The 21,033-nt window shown below is 46.3% G+C and overlaps 1 protein-coding gene across 1 annotated transcript in view; it reads left to right on the top strand.

Moving 5' to 3' along the window:
- The first annotated feature begins 2,213 nt into the window (after positions 1-2,213).
- Positions 2,214-21,033, top strand: part of Ly75 (lymphocyte antigen 75) — an 87,484-nt gene continuing 68,664 nt past the window's right edge. The window contains exons 1-4 of the mRNA NM_001427146.1: positions 2,214-2,340; positions 9,073-9,444; positions 16,280-16,450; positions 20,071-20,235. Of these exons, the coding sequence (NP_001414075.1) occupies positions 2,256-2,340; positions 9,073-9,444; positions 16,280-16,450; positions 20,071-20,235 (793 nt within the window). The 5' untranslated portion in view covers positions 2,214-2,255. The remainder of the gene's footprint in view (positions 2,341-9,072; positions 9,445-16,279; positions 16,451-20,070; positions 20,236-21,033) is intronic.

Raw genomic sequence — 21,033 nt, 5'->3', positions numbered from 1 at the left:
TAGTGGGGAGTTTAAATAAAGTGTGGATTTTGATCAGAGGGTTAAGGATAGAAATAAGGAGGGAGTGTGGGGTAGCCTAGCCCTAATGTGGAGTCACACACTCATTATTCCAGCACTGGGGAGTCTAAGGTAGGAGGTTTGAGAGTTCAAGGCCAGGCTGAACTACATAGCAAGCTTTTGTATTTTTTGAAAAGAAAAGAAGCAGCCCTTTCTTTTTCTTTTACTACAAAAAATTTCATACAATGTATTTTGATCATATTTCCCTCCCCCAGTTCCTCTCAGCTCCTCCTCACCTCCCCTACTCCCCCCTTTATGTTCTTTCCCTCTCTCTCCCTCTTACAAAACAAAAACCAAAACCAAAAAATAAAACCAAGAAACAACAACGAAAAAGCAGGAATCAAACAAAAAAAAATCTAAAAATCTAAATTAGCAAAGGCTCAATTTAAAAAAAAAAAGCCAAAACAAAGCAAAATTAAACAAAGAGTCCACAGACATGCCACTGAGTTCGTGTTGTGCTGGCCAACTACTCCTGGGTATGGAGCCTGCCCTGGAAGTTGATAAGCCGGGCGACACTCAGTTGGAAAAGACTGAGTGTGAGTTTGGGAGAGACTGGAGGAGACAAGGTCAGTTCAGACAGGCTGATGGAAATAGGAGAAAGGTAGGACAGGCGTTAAAGAGCAAGGATCACAGAGGGACTTTCTTTATCTCGCATGGAGTTTCTTTGGGGGCCACTGCCTTCTTTGAAACTCTCCTGAAAAGCCTCAAACCCCTCCCCTAAAGTTACAAAGTATCTTTGTAAAGACAGTCACCGCCTTCAAGGAGCTTCAAGTCAGGTGGGCTTCAAAGGACCGGCTGCAGCTGCAGAAGCAGGAGGTGCTTTCCGCTGTCTGACTAGTACTTTACAAAATGCATCTTTTGCTGTTTTCTCTCCTCCCCCTCTTTCTCTCTCTCCCTCCCTTCTTCCCTCCCTTCCTTTCTCTCTCCCTTCCCCCTCCTCCTTCTCTCTCCCCTCCTTTCTTTCCCCCTGCCCCGCCCCCCAACAGTTACACTGGACTTCCAAGCTCACTTTGCGTTCTTTGCCTCTGTTCTGTCACGTATTTTCCTCTCTTGGCCAGAACCCCATCCATCTTTCAAGTCCCAGTTGACCGGTTACCTTTCTGGATGCTCTGTCTGATCTTCCTGTGTACTTGGCCCGAAGTTACTGCGTAGGCTTCATCTCTTTCATAAAGGCCAGAAGGCAGAGATGCTGCTCCAGCATCGTAGCTCGAGGCGTGCCTCATTTCTGCGATAAGTGCTCTTTGTAGCCACTAAAAGCAAAGGCCAGAGCATGAGAGGAAGATGGATCCAGGATGGGTCTGGAGCCATCTGAGCAGTTGGAACGTGGAAAGTTGACCTAAACACATCCCGAGGGGAATAGCCACCTTTGGGGAACAGGGATGTGAGCTATCTCAAGTATATATCCTATACTCGATAAGCATTTTAAAATATAAGATCTTCACCTCTAGGCAAGTTAGTAAATTTGGAACTTGTACTATTCGTGGTAGCGTTGTCCGAGGAATGGAATAAATGGGCTTGAATTTCAGATTCTGTGTGCAGACTTCCACATTTCAAATGGAATATTATTACTACTAGATTATTAAAGAAAAGACTCTGCAAAGGTCCAATAGTTAAAACTTCTTAAAACAAAACAGTACAAAACAGTACGATCGCTGGCATAACTGTCACTTTTAATATGGTTTGACAACTTCAGGTCAACCCCCAATCACCTTTGTTCATACTTCCAAAATGACTACGATGTTAAGTACAGCTGAGGTCTTTGGCTTGACCGTGGGCACCACAGTCCCATGTGTGCGCTTTCCCCAGTCCGTAGTGATGAGGATTGTGCGCACACTTCCAACTAGCCATGGTCCGAGGCCCTAGCTCCCTGTCTTGTCTCTCTACAAAGGACAAGTGTTAAACTGACAGAGCCACACTTCCCCAAATTTGCTTAAGAAGAGGGGGAGCGGACCCCCATACCCTGTGGTTTTCCTGTGCACTTCTCCGCCTTTGGGAGGTCCGGAGCCCTCACAGATGTCTGACGTGGGTGGGGAGACTCCTGCACGCCCCCGCTCGCCCGGGACGCAAGGCGGAGCTCTGATTGGCCGAGCGCGGCGGGGGCGGGGTCTGCGCACCCCAGAGGTTGCCCTAGAGGCGTCTTGAGACCGGCGGGGTTCACCCCTGGAGCCCGTGCGGGGAGCAGAGGCTTGGGACTGGAGATGGGGACGCGGTGGGCCACCCCGGGCCGGGCGACCGGGCTACTCGTGCTGTTGCTGCGGTGCTTTGAGCTTGTGGAGCCTTCAGGTAAACCGGGCGGCCTCGACGCTGCTGCTCTGGGCTTTTGCCTCCTCAGGGGACGGTCGGTCGTGATCGCCTTGCTCTCTGTGTCTCTGGAGCAGACAAGCAGGGAGGTCTGGCCTAGGAGGGCAGCGGGCAGGGCCATGTGGTGCGAAGGGGCCCTCTGCCTAGAAGAGCCCCAGCCCTTTCCCAGAGACTGTTCTGCCTCTTGTTCCTCTACAGTTCCCTGAAATCATGCATCCCTGGGGTTCCCCACTTCCCCTTACATCGCTGTCGCCTCTTGGTCACCTCAGAATCCCCGGGACAATCATGAGCCTTCACCCACACTGCAAGGACTCTCTGCCATCACGACTTCACTGTGCCCACTGAACGCAAGGAAAAGGAAATCAGATTCAACTATTATCCCCAGAAGTCAGTCAGGAAGGAGAATTAGGATGCCCTTCCCTGTCACCTAGAGCAGAGGCGCCTTTAATCTGGTTATTATTTCCAAATGCTCCCCAACTCAGGCAGCTGGCCCCAAACAGAAGTGTGGGTCACTTCCTGTCAGTGGGGAAAGGATGCCTTCTATAAAGCTCACTTGGTAATGCCAGCACCACCATCCCGCTTAGCAATTAAGAGTTTTGCTTTTACTTTCTCTTTTTGCTTCAACAAAAGGTGTGCCAAGGACCTGTTTACTTAATTGGACTATATAAATGACAACCTATAGGCTATGAACATTCACTTCTGCTATCTCACGGTGTGAAGAAGGAAAAGGTGGTCAAGATGTGTTTCAGGAAATTCTGAGCGGACCTCTTGCTTTCTTTGGAGCTAAGCTTACTCCCTGATGTAGACTGTGTCCAGACTTAGGGGAAGAGTGGATGTTATCAGCCTACCCTTTAATGAGTCCTGACTCTTTTCAGAAGGTCCTTTGACCTTCTGCACTGGAACCACCAAAGGAAATATAAAAGTCTTTTATTGATATGAGAGCTCAATTTGGTTCTGTTATGCAATCCAAGGAGAAAAATCTACCTGCACCAGTTCACTGCTCACTTCAAGCACACTAACTTCCACCCACCTATCTCTTGGTTTGCACCTGCATCTGAGAGTCCTGTTTCACTTCCTTCACAAATTTTAGGATTTCCTTAATTTCCAAATGTCTGGGTTGGGTTTTTTGTTTGTTGTCAGCCTGGTACAAGCTCCTGTTACCTGGGACGAGGAACCTTGAGTGAGAAAATCCTTCCATCAGATTGGCCCATAGGCAAGTCTTTAGAGGGTCCAGCAGATTGTGGGTGAGGCCTCCCCAGGATAGGTGGTCCTGAATGGATAAGAAAGCAGGCTGGACAAGCAGGGAAGCCAGCCAGTAAGCAGCACTCTTCCATGGCCTCTGATGCAGTTCCTGCCTTAAGTTCCTGCTCACTTCTTTCTGTGACGGAGTATGCTATGGAAGTGCAAACGGAAACAAACCCTCTCCTCCCCCAGCTGCTTTCTGTGGTGGTGTTTACCATAACAGTGGGAACTCTGACCAGAACACCACAGTCTCCACAGCCCCCATTCTGTCTCAGGGACCCAAAGCGACAGTGTTAGGCTTAAGTTTGTTCCCAGACAAATGTCCCCACAGGCATTTGAGTCCCTTCTTCTGCACTTCTAATGGCTGCCCTGGGTGGCTTTCTCTCATCTTCAGGCTAGGCTTGTAGCCTCATATTGGGCTGAACACATGGAGAAGTTGGGGGTTTTATTCTCTCTTTCTCTCTCTCTGTCTCTCTCTGTCTGTCTGTCTGTCTCTCTCTTTCTGTCTCTCTGTCTGTTCTCTGTCTCTTTCTGTCTCTCTGTCTCTGTCTCTTGTCTCTGTCTCTGTGTCTCTGTCTCTGTGTCTCAGTCTCCGTGTCTCTGTCTCTGTCTCTGTGTCTCTGTCTCTGTGTCTCTGTCTCTCTCTCTGTTTCTCTGTCTCTGTCTGTGTGTGTGTGTGTGTGTGTGTGTGTGTGTAAGCCAGAGAAAAAGGATGCCATCTCCTCTTTCATCACTCTCCACATTATACTCTTGAGACAGGGAGACAGGTTCTCTCCCTGAATCCCCAGTTCACCATTTTGTCTAGGCTGACTATTACAGACTCCTGGGATGATCTATCTACCTACCTCTGCCACACAACTGTGGGGTTGCAGGAGTTCAGGGCCATGTCCCCACCCTTTCTTTCTCTCTCTCTTTTAATGTAATATGGGTGCTTGGGTTTCAAACTCAAGTCCCCATGCTTGACTGACAAGCACTCTTACCCACTGAGTCATCTCCCTAGCCCAGAACTGGAGTTTGTTCTTCTATCTATTCTGTTGGCATGTGTAGCTGTGGGTCAGATTCAGGGTGCTAGATTCATGGCATGCACTGTGTCACATGTGTGCAGGGAGCTTGGGCTAGATGGTCCTGGCCACTCAAATGCTGGAAAAGTATCTCTCTGTTCTTGGGAAGACGCCAGCCTTACTTTTTTTGCTTCCTTGGAGAGCGAACAGCTTGAAGTAATGTGATCCTTTAGGGCAGCATTTTTTTTCAATGGGCTTGGGGTGGAGGTGGGGGTCAAATGATCCTTTCACGGGGTCATCTAAGACAATCGGGAAACACAGATATTTACATTATGATTCATAACAGTAGCAAAATTACAGTTGTGAAGTAGCAACAAAATTAGCTTCACAGTTGGGGTCACTACACCATGAGGAGCTGTATTATAGGGTCACAGTGTTAGGAAGGTTGAGAACCAGTGCTTTAGGGGTTTCTGGGCATCTTACCCACATCATCCAAGCTGGAATTACTTGCTCTCTGATACCTAGTTTACCACCGTGAACTCGATCGTCTCTTGAGACTTGTTTTGAGTAGCAAACGCACACGTCTGTGTCTCTCTGTGCTAGAAATAAGAGTGCTTAAAAAAAAAAGCTATTTCCCAGCTGGGCAGTGGTGGCCCATGCCTTTAATCCCAGCACTTGGGAAGCAGATGCAGATGGAGCTCTGTGAGTTTGAGGCCAGCCTGGTCTACAGAGCAAGTTCCGGGACAGCCAAGACTACACAGAGAAACCCTGTCCCAACAAACAAACAAACAAACAAACAAACAAACACAAACTGTAATTATGACAATGCTCTTTGGCTAATCCCCTAAACCTCTCTAAAGTCTTTCTATAAAATGAAGCATGTAAAAGGACTCCAAGACGAGTTAGATTTGTGAGTGTGAAAACTCCGTTGAAGACTAGTGCAAAGATGGAAAGCAGGATCGATCTCATATAAAGCTAGGGACGGAATCCAGTTTGGGTCTTGGAAAGATCTCAGTGCAAGGACACTTGCCTGGCATGCTCAAGGTGCTGGATTTGGTGCACAGCATCCCAGAAATACTCACTAAAGTTTGTAGTTACCTTTCCAAAATGCAATACATCTCTCAGATGGCTTATAGGCCCTTATAAAATAATTTTTCTAAGAAATTATTTTTAGTTGATCAGTTTTCCTTCCCACTCTTCAATTTAAAGTCCCACAATGCCACAAAACAGGTAGACTGAACAGCCATTGCTTAGGGGTAAGAATGGTAGAGAAAACTATTATGAAAGAATAAGACTTTCCGGCAGCAAATAAATTATTTATTAATGCTCACACATGCATTATATTTGAAAGCTAATGAGGAGTCCCTTAAATCATTAATGGTGAGTGGTTGTCCTAAGAAATCTCATTGGTGCAGGTATCAAACACTGATGGGGATTACATGCTCAGTCCAAGCACAAGTTTAGTCTGACACACATACCTGCATTCAAAGGTACAACTTACTTAAGACACTCAGTGTCTCCTCCTTTGCCACTCCACGCACGCCACAAGTCACTGCAGTCTGGTTCGTACCAAGAGGTCACGAGTCCACAAGTGTCCCGGAAGTACCTTAAGGGTAGAAATGAAAAGCAAAACTGTCTTTCTCCTGCTGAGTGTTGATAAAAGAGGATCTCTTGACTAGCTCCACATGTTCGTTACAAATGGAATTAGAATGACCCCAGATGCTACTGGCAGTACAGTGGTTATGAGCCAATACTGTGGGCGTCTGCAAAAGCTGGCGATGACTTGAGCGAAAGTTAGTAGGACCTTGGGAGCTAGGACACTGTTACCTGGTGATAGCGTGGGATGGGATGGGATGGGATGGGGGGATGGGATGGGACGACAGCTTTGGAATGGCTTTCCTGTACACCATAGCTTCCATCCGATATTTAGGGATTCGAGGACTCTGGGAGAGGAAGCAGCTTCCCTGAGACTTCCATTGAACTGGTAATACATGTAGGACGTCAGTCTAGGAACCCCAATACTTTGATTCAATACCGTTCTTCCCACCACACGAGGCCTTGGACCTAACCTACCGAGTTTTATTGAGAATCCCGAAACACGTAGACCTTCAAAAGAAAGCATAGCTTCTGCTTATCCAGGTAACCTGTTTAAGAGTTATGAAGCAGAGCATCCAGGGAAAACCACCAAGACGACAGGGTCAGTGAGAGGAGTTTTCAAGAAGGGTGAGGACCACGTGCAGAAGACTTCCCTTATGTGCTTATTTGAACACAAAATTTACTTTGGAGATGTAGAAGACAGTAGTGAGGGGAAAGAGTAAATCAAGTGTTAGAGGGGCAGTTGAATATGTTGGAGGAACACATTAGGGAAATGTTCCATTTGCCTCACAGTCCTCCCAACCTGTGACCATCAAAGAAAGAGTGACAGGGGGTGTCAAAGAAGAAAGGACAGCTTCTGCTGTACCAACCCACCTAACGACAGCTCCGTGCAATGTTTTACTTTATTTTTTAAATTTTGTGTTTGTGTATGTCAACACACACTATCACTATGGAGGTCAGCAAACAACTTTGGGTGTTGGTTCCAACTTTCCATCTCATTTGAGATAGGGTTTCTTGTTTTTTTTCTTTGTGTGTGGTTTTGTTGTTTGTTGTTTCTACTGTGTATGCCAGGCTAACTGACCCACGAGCTTCTGGGGCCTCCTGCCTCTGCCTTCATTTCCCATGGGAATAATTGTGTGTGTGTGTGTGTGTGTGTGTGTGTGTGTGTGTGTGTGTGTGTGTGTACACATATGATTATATACACTCATGCTCCACATCCAGCTTCTAGTGGGTTCCGGAGATTTGAAATGAGCCCCTCATGCTTGCAATGCCAAGTGCTTTCAACCAATGACCCAACACCCTGTAATCCCTTTACATTCAAATTTGAAAGCAGAAATAACTACCACTTTAAGGTTTTCTTTGTTGTTCCCCATTGATTGACCTGCTGCTGCTGCTGCTGCTGCTACTTGAAACAAAACAAAACAAAAATTCCATCCAAAGTTCACAGAATCAGATAGAATTTTGTAGCTATGACTTTTGTGGTGAAATTGCCAGCAGTTGCCTGGCACTCTTTAACCCATGACTGGAGAAATTTTCCCCTGTTTGTTTCCCAGTGACTGTGAAGCTGAACTCAAAATGAAAACACCTTTTGAGAACCAAACTCTCCAGTGCTGTTCTGCTGAACTCTGGTTCATTGACAGTGACTGTTTAAGCTTGTCTAAAATAGCCCAGCTTTCTGCTCAGCAGCGTGACTGACTATGCCTTCCCCCACCCCCACCCCCTTTGTAAGAGAGCTGACCAAAGTGTTTCACTGTGACTTACTGTAATATAAGTAAATCCTGGTCCTCAAACTCAGGTGTATAAGAGACACTGAATTGTTTTGGTTTCAGAAACTCAACTAAATTTGATTCTGAGTTCCCATCCCATCAAGGTGACGGTGCTTTTGTCTCCCCCACCGTCCAGGTCTCCCCACAGCTCCTCTAGAATGCTCTGAGATCCCTTGAGGAGGCCTCATCTCTAGTCTTTAGCTTCCACTGGTTAATTTTCACTTTCTCACTTGCTCACACACGCAAGACCTTAGACCTGGTAGCTCAGGTTATTCTCGGAACCCAGGATTTGGCCTCCTTTGGGTGATTTACTTGGTGAATTCCCAGCCTCTGTCTCTCTTGGCGGTGGCGGCATTGCAGTGGGGCTGGCCACAGTTTCCCTGCCCTCAGAACCCAGATCCTCTATTTTCTCCTATTATTTACCCCAATCTCTCTACCCCTGCCTTCTCAGAAGTTTTTCTCTCCACTTATGTACAGTTTCCACGGAAGGTTCAGGAGAAGTGGTTTGTAAGAAAATCCCCCTTTCGAATGGCCACAGTAACCTGTGCTAAGCCAAGGAACACAGAGGCCTTCCTTCAACAATCCGTGAGGGAGGAGGGGCAGTTCTGATGGTCGGACCTCTGTGCTGTGGAAACCGGAATAGCAAAACAGAGGTGTGACTCGGGATACCTTTTCACTGGCCACAGACCATTTGTGGAAGAAAAGGGAAAACCCAGTCGTTGTTTATGAGCAAGGCAGGGGACTTTTTATGGACTAGCAAAATCACACACACTCTCCTCTCTACTGGCATGGGTCGCCCCATGTCAGCCCCCTTATAGCCATGGTGTGAAGTAGAGCCAGCCTTACACCAGAGGAAACTGAAGCACAAAAGTTGAATAATTCGCTCTGATCTCATAGGTGGCAACAAAGAAGCAAACTCCGAGCCCAGCCAGATTGGCTTTAGAGCTCACTGCAACCTTCAATCCTTGTGGAACCCTTGAGTTTACCAAGCCCGAGGGTGAGGGCAGTCCAGGGTTAATCAGACTCTCCTCAGCAAACAAGCAGGAGCAAGGTGCACTCATCACATGACTCAGAGTCCTAAAATGTCTTCCCTTACTGTCTCAACCCAGGTAACAATCCATTCACCATCGTCAATGAAAACACTGGCAAGTGCCTCCAGCCGCTGTCTGACTGGATAGTGGCCCAGGACTGTAGCGAAACTAAAAACATGTTATGGAAGTGGGTGTCCCAGCACCGTCTCTTTCACCTGGAATCCCAAAAGTGCCTTGGCCTAGACATTACCAAAGCCACAGACAACCTGAGAATGTTCAACTGTGACTCCAAAGCCATGCTGTGGTGGAAGTGTGAGCACCATTCTCTATACACTGCTGCTCAGTACAGCCTGGCTCTGAAAGACGGATATGCCACAGCCAGCACAAATTCAACTGATGTCTGGAAGAAGGGAGGCTCCAAGGAAAACCTCTGTGACCAGCCTTACCACGGTGAGTTACCAGAGACAAACACTGACCCTTTTGCTGTAATGTTTGCTTCATTTGAATGCCATACCCACACAACTTTGTCCTGGAAACCTGACTGTGTGCAGTCTGATGGAGTGGAAACAACTACTGAAGTGTCCCAGAACCTCAGTGCCTTTATTAGGTATGGTGCAGGGGAGCAGTTAGCTAGTCCTGGTAGCAGGTCTCTGTGGGCTAGCAATGTCAGGCTGTAAACATTCAGGAGAAGGACGATGCAGTTTTTGCACACAGGTCAGTGCTTGGTCTTCACTTGTTCTTGGACCATATCTTTCTGAGCCTGATCCATATGGAAAAGACTTTGCCAACTTCCTGTGGTTCTGAGGCACTGATCCTAAACATGGCTGCGCCCTTGTCAACAATAGACGTTCATACACTTGGTACTTCCTCCGCTCCCCACAACTGAACATGCACAACTCAGTTTAAATAAAGTCACAATGAACAGCCACTGTAGACTGCAGTCTTACCACACCTAAGGGTTCCCCACCCTTCCCCTTTGTAGATTGGTATAGAAAAGCTTAGGGGTGTTATCAGAGGTCACACAACCTCTTGGTGTGGTAAACATAGGACTTGAAATTCCTATGCCTTGTTTATTTACTTCCTGTGATGCCATTCTGAAGGCTAGGAGGAAGGAAATGTTATAGTGACGGGAAATACTTCATATAGGCTAGAGGTACATAATCTAATAATATTGACCGAACCCTATATTTAAAAAAAAATTAAAAATAGGTGGTTTATTTTTTTATGCCTAGGAATCTTAATATAATAGGAATATTTTGAATGTCTCACAGGCTTTTGTAATATTTCCATCTTTGGCAGAGGCATCTTGTGTCACTCTCTGTATTTCTGACTTGACATTCTGTCGAGATTTCTTTGTCCATTTCCAAGAACAAGTGTATGAATATTGCCGTGACCTTTGCTCTAGATTGCAATGAGTCTTCAAGTTTAAAAAAAAAAAAACAAGAACAAAACCACTTTGCTCATTGAGAATTTAGTGCAATATATTTTGATCATTTTTACTCCCAGCTCCTTCTCCTAATCCCTGCCAGGCCCATCCCCCACCTTCCCAGCTTCCGATTTTATGTCTTTTTCTTTAAAACAATTCGCCCACTCTACTTTGTCTTGCTCGTGTAGTCCTAGCTGTGGGACCATCCTCTGGAATGTGGTCCACCCACCGACAAGGCCCTAATGAAAACCAACTCTCCCTTCTCAAGTCCAGGCTAGAATGTTGGCTGGCTTGATCTCGCACACATCTTATGCAGGCTCCCACAGCTGCCAGGAGATCCTCTGGCTTTTTTACAGTCTTTCCATTCCCTCTCCCGAGATGGTTCCTGGGCCTTGGGAAGCAGGTGTGCTATGGGTGTTCTGTTTGTGGCTGAGCCCACCACTTGTTCTCTGTGACTGACCAAAATTTTGTGTTCACCAAAAGTAGGGTTTTTGTTCTTGTTTTGTTTTTGTCTGAGGTGATGTCTGAGAGCTGAATTAATCAATAGGTAGAGAGATATGAATTTAGATGGTGGTTGTATAGCGTGTCTATTTTCCAGCAGGTCGTGGGTGTACTCCTAGGGCCTGTGAGACCTCCAAACATAGGATCTTGACCATATTTACATACCAGGCATGTGGAATGGACCTTCAATACAATTGGGGATCGGTTGGTCACCCCATTATATTTATGCCACTGTCCCACCCATGGGCATTTCTTGCCACACCGCTCATCCCTGCAGCTCACAGCATTCATATGTGGGTAATACTGTTGATGACTCCCTCTCACCCCCCGGAAGACTGGATAGCATCTTCCAAAACTGTGGAAGCTATCCAGCAAGGAGAAAGCTTTCTGATCAATACGACTTGGTTTCTCCATGTCCTGTGACCAGTATGTGCAGTAATAGGGTCTCACCATCAAGTTCTGAAGGGCAACCAAGAGCAGTGTTAATGCCCTGATAGTTTGGGGGATCTTTGGGACACCGCTGACCAATCACGTGAGGGGAAGTATACCACACTTGGCACTGGGGCTTTCATTTGGCAACCTATGACTTCTGGGAGGTCATTTCCACTGTGTAGGGTAAATCCAAATAAATTCTTGAATATAAAAATATGTAGATATTCATTTACAGGAAACATTTAAAAGGTAGGTTTTCATGGTTTTTTTTTAAAACTTCCTAAGCGTTAGTCTTCTCCTAACCCCCTCCTCTGTCTTCCCTTCCTACTCCTCCCCCCACTTAAACTTCTTCCCCATTCCTCCGTACCACCTGTGTTCTACTATCCTTCCTCCCTTCAGAGCTTTCTTCCTCTTCCTGAGTCTATGGCCATATTCGACATACATGAGTTTGAAGGAAAGATAAAGAACTTCCTCCTAAATCTGCCTGTAGACCCAGGATGGCAACTTAAGTCCCATCCTAACCATTATCTGCTCAGGTTTTTCTGCTTAGAGAATCTCATTCTGTTTCTCATGAAGTCTGGTTCTGCTCTTAATGAAGAAATATTAGAAACTGAAAGATGGGGTTTTCCTTTCCTTCAGTTCGTGACCATTAAAATCATTAAAGTGTTTCTATTTACCAGCTCCCTTTGAACCTCAGAATTGTTACCTGAGGGCCAGGGAGCTGGCTTCATTGGGGAAATGCTTTCTGCACATGCTGGGTTTGCTGTGCATGAGGACTCAAGTTTGAGTCCTTAGCATGCATGAAAGTCCTGGGTGGGTGTGGCAGCCTGTTTATAATCTCATCGCCCTGGAGACAGAGACAAGATCCCTGGCTAGCTAGACTAGTCCAATCAGCACACTAAGGATTCAAGTGAGCATTGGAGAGCTATCAAGGAAGAGCACCAGCGTCAATATTCTGGCCTCATACCCACATGTACATACACATACAAACACATACAAACATACATACACTGCAGAAAAAGAAGAGGATGGTAAAAGAAGAGAGAGAGAGAGAGAGAGAGAGAGAGAGAGAGAGAGAGAGAAAGAGAGAGAGAAATAGACAGAGACAGACAGACAGGGAGGGAGGGAGGGACAGGGACAGAGACAGAGACAGACAGAGAGCTCAGGGAAAGACAGAATTGTTGCTTGAACTTAAAGTGATTGCCATCTGGATACCCCTTATGGACAAGCTTAAATACTGTGCAACATGATGCCATCTAACGTGGCAACTGAAAGAAAACACTGAACCCAAAAGAATGGCTTCAGATAGCATTGTGTGTGTGTGTGTGTGTGTGTGTGTGTGTGTGTGTGTGTGTGTGTGTGTGTGTGTATGTGTGTATGTGTGTGTGTTTGCATGTTTGCTTTGGGATCAGTCCTTTCCTGGAGCTTTACTTTTCTGCCCTGGGTTCTTCTGAGAGAAGAGTTGTAATCTTTTAACTCCCTCCATTTTTGAAGTATCTTCATTTCAGCAAAAGTTGCCTTCTTTCTTATTTTATGGGTTTTATTTATACGTTAATAACGTAATGAATATGTTATTATATAAGTGATCGGCAGCACAAAAATGGGGAGAGAGACCAGGAACATTGCACAGCAGTGCCCAGGAGAACGACAGAGCCAGGGCACAGCCAACAGAGCTGATGTGTTTCTTCATATTTTCAGATTTAATACTCAAAATGCTAAAACCATTTTAGACACAAGAGTTCTACCTAATTAGGATTTGCACCCGAGGTCGGAAACCCCTCTTGAAGAGTTAGAGGGAGGGACTGAAGGAGCTGAAGGGGATGGTAACCCCATAGGAAGAACAGCAGTCTCAACTAACCTGGATCCCTGGGAGATCCCAAAGACTAAACCACCAACCAAAGAGCATACAGGACTGGGCCGAGGCCCCTGGCACACAGGTAGCAGAGGGCTGCCTTGTCTGGCCTCACTTGGAGAGGATGCCCCAAGGAAGGGGTATGCTTGGGGAGTTGAGGGGGAGTCACCTTCTCAGAGGCAAAGGGGATGAAGCCCTGTGGAGGGAGGACTGAGAATTACGTCTGGAATGTAAAAACTAAAATAAAATAATTGATTTTTAAAAAGAGAGAAAGAAAAAGATTTACATCCAATTTTAATTTGCACAGAGGCCAAGGCCAAAGCTGCCACCTTTCTCTGCGCCTCTCTGGGTATCTGACACCACTCACTCTCTACAAGTCCGAGATCTAGAAGTCCCTCTTGAATTGTCCCGCTTTCTCCTCCCACCATTCAGCTTTAACCAAATATTAATCCTGCCAATCCTAACTTGCAAATTTGCATATACCCCTTCCAATTCTAATGTGAGGAAACTTCTCCAGGCCTGCTCTCTAACTCCTGATACTGGTCCATGCCCAACCCGGCTGTCTATAATGATGAAAAAAGTAGGCTAGTCGAGCCCCAACCAAGTAAAGTCCCAAGTTATCCAGCCTGTTGCAGAAAAGCTGGGTATAAAAGTGAAGATCCATTTCCCCCAAATAACAGTATCCTATTTCTCCCTTGGCATTTGCTACCTAATTTCCTTTTCTGTTTTACTTTAACAATATTAGCATTTATTTACCATTATGTTGTGAGTTCTCTCATAGAAATCGTCTTTATACAAAAGTGCTCTAAGTGTAAAAAAACTTATGAATGGATTGCTTTTAACAGCTCCTGTATATACAGTTATATCCTAAGATAGCTTGGCTCAACTGGCATCTTGATAATATCATAAATGCGTATTGACTCACGTAGAGAATGGACAGAATCTACGTGTGCTTGGTGACTCTTCTGGAGCCTGCCAAACCCTGGTCACTAACGCAATTCATTTTCCGAGTAAGCACCTGATCTCACAAGTTTGTGACAATGACATCTTCAGTTGTTGGTTTGAAGATGTTGTCAGCCTAAATCCACACAGTGAGAGGGGAGTCTTGTCAGGAGAGCCTGTCGTAGTCAGGACATCGGCGGGATCCAGATAGGCCGGTGACAGCAAAGGGCAATTGAGAACAAATGCTTATGTTAGCAGAGAGCATAGTAGGCTGCCCATATCTAGCAGTTTACAGTGAGCTGTGTGACACCCAGAACTGTGACAAGTGTCTTTGAGCCATGAGTACCTTGAAACCTGCAGTGGTTTTAGTGTGTGTCAGTGACTACTCAAAGAGGCTGTCGTTATTCCCCGTGCTTCACGATGGGCCACCCCATGTGTCCTTAACTACTTCTCAGAAGTGGGAATTCCACTATACAGCTCTGATCTCACAGGCTTGTGGCGAGGAACAAGTACAGAGTGTCTGGAAGCACTTTGCACACAGAAATAAAAGGTTTTAGAAAACCCTGAAGGCCCCAGCAGCAGAAGCAGCAGAAGCAGCAGAAGCAGCATTGCGTCATGCTCTGGGAGTGTCCTCTCGGTACAGTAATAAGGAAGGGGAAATGGTCATGTGCCTTGGGGGCTTTTTTTTTTTTTTGACATGGTCAAACTTGAAACATATGTGATGAGCAGGCTCCTTATAAAACAAAAGGCCACCACACTCTTGAGCAGAATTAGTCCCTTGAAAGCCATTATTCCCTTGAAAGGCATAGGGAAACAATGACCCACAAAGATGAGGTTTTTTTTTTTCCTACAGAGAAGCATCCAGACGATTCTTGCTTCTCTTGTACTGATGTGTGTGTAATAGCTTCCAAACTTAAGTCTCTTGCTTCGGGTATATGAATCAAGCAGATCCTCGAGTCTTTCTGAGGGACTCTTAAAGCCTGATGAAGGTTAATGAGATCTGATGACTATGCTCTCCCTCATGGCCATTCTTTCGTCGGATAATAACCAGTTTTGAAGAAATTGAAGCTGTAGAAAAGAGGTGACAGAAATAGATACATGGTTAGCTGTCTTTAAAACAGGTTTTCTCGGAAGACGGTTATTGACATAGTATTGAGCACTTCCTCTGGGGGTCCCAGGCATATCCGGTTTGTGATAATTTCCCAGTGCCTCTCTAGGAGCCAGAGAAAATGACTAAAATAAAAGCCACCCCATTGGTCACCAGCCTTTCCCATGACTGCCCTGTTAAGGTCAGTTCTTTTTTCATAACCTGAATTACCTGTCTTGACTGTCTCCACGCACCTACCCAGGAGTCCAGCAGCTCTCTCCCTTCATTTTCTCAGAGCCACAGCCTCAATTCTGTTAGGCAGCAATAGCCTTTGTCCATCTTTCTAATTGCACAAGTGGTTCCAAAGCTGATGCAGACATCAGCGATGCCAGCCTCACGCTCACTGAAGAAATGGAGGTGATTGTACCTGGGCTGCCTTGTCTGACCTCGGTGGAAGACAATGTGCTTAGTCCCACAGAGACTTGATGTACCAGGGTGGAGGGATACCCAGAGGGACCCCCACCTGCTCAGAGAAGGGGAGAGGAAAGGGAGGAATGATTGTGGGTGTGGTTGATGGGGAGGGGGGCAGTGAGCAGGATGTAAAATGAATAAAAAAGAAAGAAATGAAGGTCAATTGAAACTCTGTCAAGATACCCATTTTGAGGAAGTACCTGTGTCTCCCCCATCCCCCACCCCATGATGGTGTCAGTCTCCTCTTACTTGATCAAGCCAGGGTCTTTCGTTGCTTCCTTACATCACAGAAAAGAAACCTTACATTTTTGCTAAACACACAGTAGACAACCCTTGAGGTAAGTACCGACAGTCCCAGTTCGAAATGCAGAAACTACACTTGCAGGAGACTCCAGCATTTAAAGCACAGACCAGAGCAGTCTGTCCCTGTGCTCTTTCCACAGTCTATAGCCCTCTCAGATACTGTAGGCTCATAAGTGGAACCAACACCCTTTCTTTAAACGTTTTAGAAACTAGCTACCCTGAGATGGTTGTTCAGCTCTGAACTGTCCTCTTCTTCATCCCCATTCCGCAGAGATATATACCAGAGATGGGAACTCCTACGGGAGGCCTTGTGAATTCCCTTTCTTAATTGGTAAGACATGGCACCATGACTGCATTCGGGATGAAGACCATAAAGGGCCATGGTGTGCCACTACCCTAAACTATGAATATGATCAAAAGTGGGGCATCTGCCTACAACCAGGTACGTACGGGCTGGCGAACTCTCTCGAAGCAAGGAGAGAGTAGCATTTATAGGTGGCAGAGGGGGAAGTGGGGGAGTTAAGGTGACTTGGCAGCCGATATCTTCCTAGATGAAGAATATGCATTTGCAGGACCTTGACCTTCTTCCCAGAAGTCGGGAACCGCTTTGAGTTTGTCTTGAGAAGCTGGTCAAGAAGAGAAGCAGGACCGTTTGTGGAAGATGGGATTAGGGGAGGGCACTGGGGAAGCTCAGCTGCATCAGGGAAACGTGGAAGGGGTACGAGCAGGTGAGGCGTTGCAGCTTCTGGAGAAAGTGGGGCAGGGCATAAGGCACTGGGGCTTGACTAGAAGGAAATCGTCTTTGTGAGTTACCTGAAGCAAACAAGGACAGGTACAAATGGGCGGGAAAGCCATATTGAGGACTGTGACAACTTAAAGTAGATTTGTGCCCTGCAGCCAAGGTCCCCTGCGAATTAGTGACAATGTTTGGTCCGCCATGCCCATGCATTGATCAAAGTATGTTTTCAAGTGTTCTCATTAGAACAACGCTATCCAGGGCACGAAAGCATTCGTTCCTCTTTATAGAAACGGACAGACCAAAGAGTGCTGGTGATACTGTCTGGTATATAACAGAGACAGCTTTGTAGCAAATGGGCGAGCGGTACAAAGAAGTCACCGTAATGGCGCTGTGCATGCTTAGTGAGTATTGAATACCAAGGGTGAGAGCTAACCCTTGTAACCTCAGCACTCATCGGACTGATCCTGGAGAATGATGAGTTTCAGGTCAGCCTGCGCTATGGAAGTGTAACCGATACCATCTCAAAGAAAGCTGATGACAGTAACCTGAAAGACCCTATAAAAAAAAAGAGAAAAGAACTTCAGATGTAATAACAACAGAGGATAATTAAATGGCCTCTTGTCTTAGTTTGAGTTTCTATCACTGTGACAAAACACCACGACCAAAGAGCGAGTTAGCGGGGAAAGGGTTCATTTGGCTCACATGTCTGTGTCACTGTTCACCATTGAAGGAAATCAGGACAGGAACTCAAACAGGAACCTGGAGGCAGGAGCTGAAGCAGAGGTCATAGAGTGGTCAACTTACTGCCTTCCTCCCTATGGCCTGCTCAGTATGCTTTCTTATAGGCCCAGGACCACAAGCCCAACACAGCATCACCCACATAATCTGGCCCACCCCCCATCAATCACTAAGTAAGAAAAGGCCTTATGGTTCCATCCTATGACAGATCTGACAGCACTTTGCTCAGTTGAGGTCCCTCCCTTCAGATAAATCTATCGTGTGTCAAGTTGACATAAGACTATCGCTACCCCAGTCCCAACATCTCCCACTGGCGTAAGCCTTCAACATCTACTGTAGCCATTCAGTCACCACAGCAACTACAGGAAAACATAGTGAGGCCCAGGTGGACCACATAGTTGCATAAGGTCCTGAAGGTCTAAGAAAGCTGGCTGTGAAGCCTTTGCCCCAGATGGCTCTACTCTCCTGCCCAGAGAAAGGGTAGCCTGGTGCCACTGTATGCTGCTCCCTCCTTAAGAGAATCTAAGCTTCTGACCAACTTGAAGAAGTTAGACAGGGCCAGTGATTCCATACATCAGGGTGTACTGATACCAGCTGGAGTGTTTGTTAGCACAGAGGGTCACCTCCAAAGGTTCAGATTCCGTGGCTTTGAGATGGAGCCTAAAAATCTGTAGTTTCACGGGGCTCCCAGGTTTTTCCGATGATGCTGGTCTGAGGACCTCTCTGTGAGAATTGCTTTGCTAGACTAAGGCCCAGGCATTCTAAACACCTGGGATCTAGTTAGACTATTTTTTTTTTAAAAGTACACAGTGTTTGCTTCTTCTTATAATTTATAACAAGCAAATTGTGGCTAAGCGTATAACCGTGTCATCTAACGCTCACTGTAGCTTGGGTCAGACATTTCAGGTGAGAATTTTCTCGGGTGAGGGGAAGTGGCCTCAGTTGATGGAAGAACCTGCCAGGGTCAGACCACATTTATGTGAAGCCTGGTGGAAAGGCCAGTATTCCTGATGCTCACTCTCCAGGGTCTTTACCTGTTTTGCCTCCTCTACTGAAACATACCTATGTGCCTAGGTGCCTTCTTGGGCACGGGGTGTGAATGCATTCACGTTCCTACCAGAGTTACTTTCCACGAAAGAAAGCTGAATTCTCAAATCTGAGGTCCACAGCGGTAGTGTGGAATAACAAACACACTGCCACCCCACTGGAAGCTTCTAGCTTTACCAAGTAGAGGCCTTCGCTGGGAATATGAATGTGCCTGCAATTTATCCTATTCTCCCTCCACCAAGTGGCACTAAGGAGTATATACCACAGAAGACTGGGGAAGATGCCGATGTGCCACTCAGAAGGCACAGAGGCGATGGGTGTTCTGGTTATACCATTGCCACAGACACCTGTGGGTCCTTGCCCCACTCCGCGCATTCCGCAGTGGATCTCTGAGTGACTCTCCGGTGTATAGAACCACGAGTGTACTATTTGGTGTGTGACTGGTGTGGGAAGCCCCTTGAAACTCCCTGGATGGGGCGTCGAGTCTCGTGATCTGGCCTGAATTGGTTTTCCCTCTCTCTGGGGTCACATAGGAAGCAGAGTACATTTTGAACCAATTGTCTCAAGATCTATGCCGCTAACTCAATCGTGGTATGATTTGATGGCTCTTTATTTGAAACATACATTTCTATATCTGATGTGTATGCTATGGAACTGGGGGCGGGGTGTTTAAGTGGGTAAGAGTGCTTGCTTTGAGACCATGAGAACTTGAATTTAAATCCCTGGCACCCAAATTTAAAAATAGAAAGAAAGCTAGACATAGTTAAGGACACCTGCCATTAACCCCACTGCTATGGAGGTTGAAAACAAGAGGATTTGTGGGGTTTCCTGGTTGCTAAACTAGCTTCAAGTTAACCAACAGATCCTGTCTCAGGAGAAGGTGTAAAGGGACACACCAAAACACCCTCCTGTCTCCGTTTGCACATACACACACCAGCACAAACATGCATACGTTCCACGCACACACGGAGAATACACTGTGGACCTTCTGCGTTGTACACTCATGTTCCCATGCCTATGTGTGCCTATGTAATGTGAGTTCTACATGGTTAATTCTATTCATGTAGTCAATCATCTATTCAAATATTAAGGGGAAATTTGGGCTGAATCTCCAAAATAAAGAAGTCACTATGCTCTGTACCTAAGCCATTTTGACAGCGTCTCCGTGCATACTAAGACTGGAGACAACATATCTTTGCCAAGTTCAAGTGAGCTTATTTCCCACTGACCCAGTGCCCCTGCGTATACTGAGACCAGCACCTTCAGGCAAAGGGCATGAGGGAACACTGGTGAAAGCATGGTGTCGCAGTTGACAGGACATAGAGGGACAGTGAAAGAGTTAGCCCGCTTGAGTCATTTGGCAGGCTCTGACTTCCATTTCGGTGAATAAAGAAAGGACCAAAATATGCTCCATGCAGTGACTGCCTCCGTCTTGGCACGTCCTAAGCGAATGCAGATTGAATTGCAATCTTGTAAGCACTCCAAGTAACAGAAAACACGATGTCCTTGTGATGACTGACTTATCTCTTTATCAACAGAAAATGGCTGCGAAGGTAATTGGGAGAAGAATGGGCAGATTGGAAGTTGCTACCAGTTTAATAACCAGGAAGTTCTGACTTGGAAGGAAGCTTATGTTTCTTGTCAGAACCAAGGAGCTGATTTACTGAGCATCCACAGCACTGCAGAATTGGCCTATATTACGGGTAGGTTTGACTTGCCTGTCGTGGGGCAGACGGCTGGAGTTGTAAAGACGCTTTCTTCTTCTACACTGTAGGACCGGGCACACTCTTTTGATGATATCCTTTCCAGCCTCTCTTAAAATCTAAACCTTGCGTTGACGCCTACAAGAAAAAAAGGGGGGATGGGGGACTAAGTGTAAGTGTATTCCATGTGTTGAAGCTAGAGGGGAAAACCGCTGCTTAGAAACCAAGTTAGAGGGGTTGGGGATTTGGCTCAGTGGTAGAGCGCTTGCCTAGGAAGCGCAAGGCCCTGGGTTCGGTCCCCAGCTCCGGAAAAAAAAAAAAAAAAAAAAAAAAAAAAAAAAAAAAAGAACCAAAAACAAACAGAAACCAAGTTAGAGCACAAGGTGCAACTGGTATCCCAATGAAGAGGAGAGGGCGAACTCTAAACCCCCGGACACCACAAAACGGAGAATTCGAGGAAGATAGATCGGGTAGTGAATCATGCTAGCTGGCCTCAGTGAAAAGTCTTCATGTGGGAGTGGAAGGTGCAGGGGACAAGGAGAGGTTTAGGGTTTTCTTTGACTGTTTTAAAAATATCGCGTGTATGCACACATGCGCGTGCCTGTGGGTGTGTGTGTTTTCATGTGTGTGAGTGCCGGTACGCTGGGAAGCGATAAAGGGCATCAGATCCTTTGGGGCTAGAGTTACGGGCTGTTGTGAGTGCATACAGGTCATCTGCAAGAGCGACGTGCGCCCTTAACCATGGAGCCGAGCCTCCGCCCCTGGAAGAGTGTTAAAGGCATGCTTACGTGGACAGGG

The sequence above is a fragment of the Rattus norvegicus genome, chromosome 3, assembly GCF_036323735.1.
Source record: "Rattus norvegicus strain BN/NHsdMcwi chromosome 3, GRCr8, whole genome shotgun sequence".
NCBI lineage: Eukaryota > Metazoa > Chordata > Mammalia > Rodentia > Muridae > Rattus > Rattus norvegicus.
This window is presented reverse-complemented; position numbering and strand designations above follow the sequence as displayed.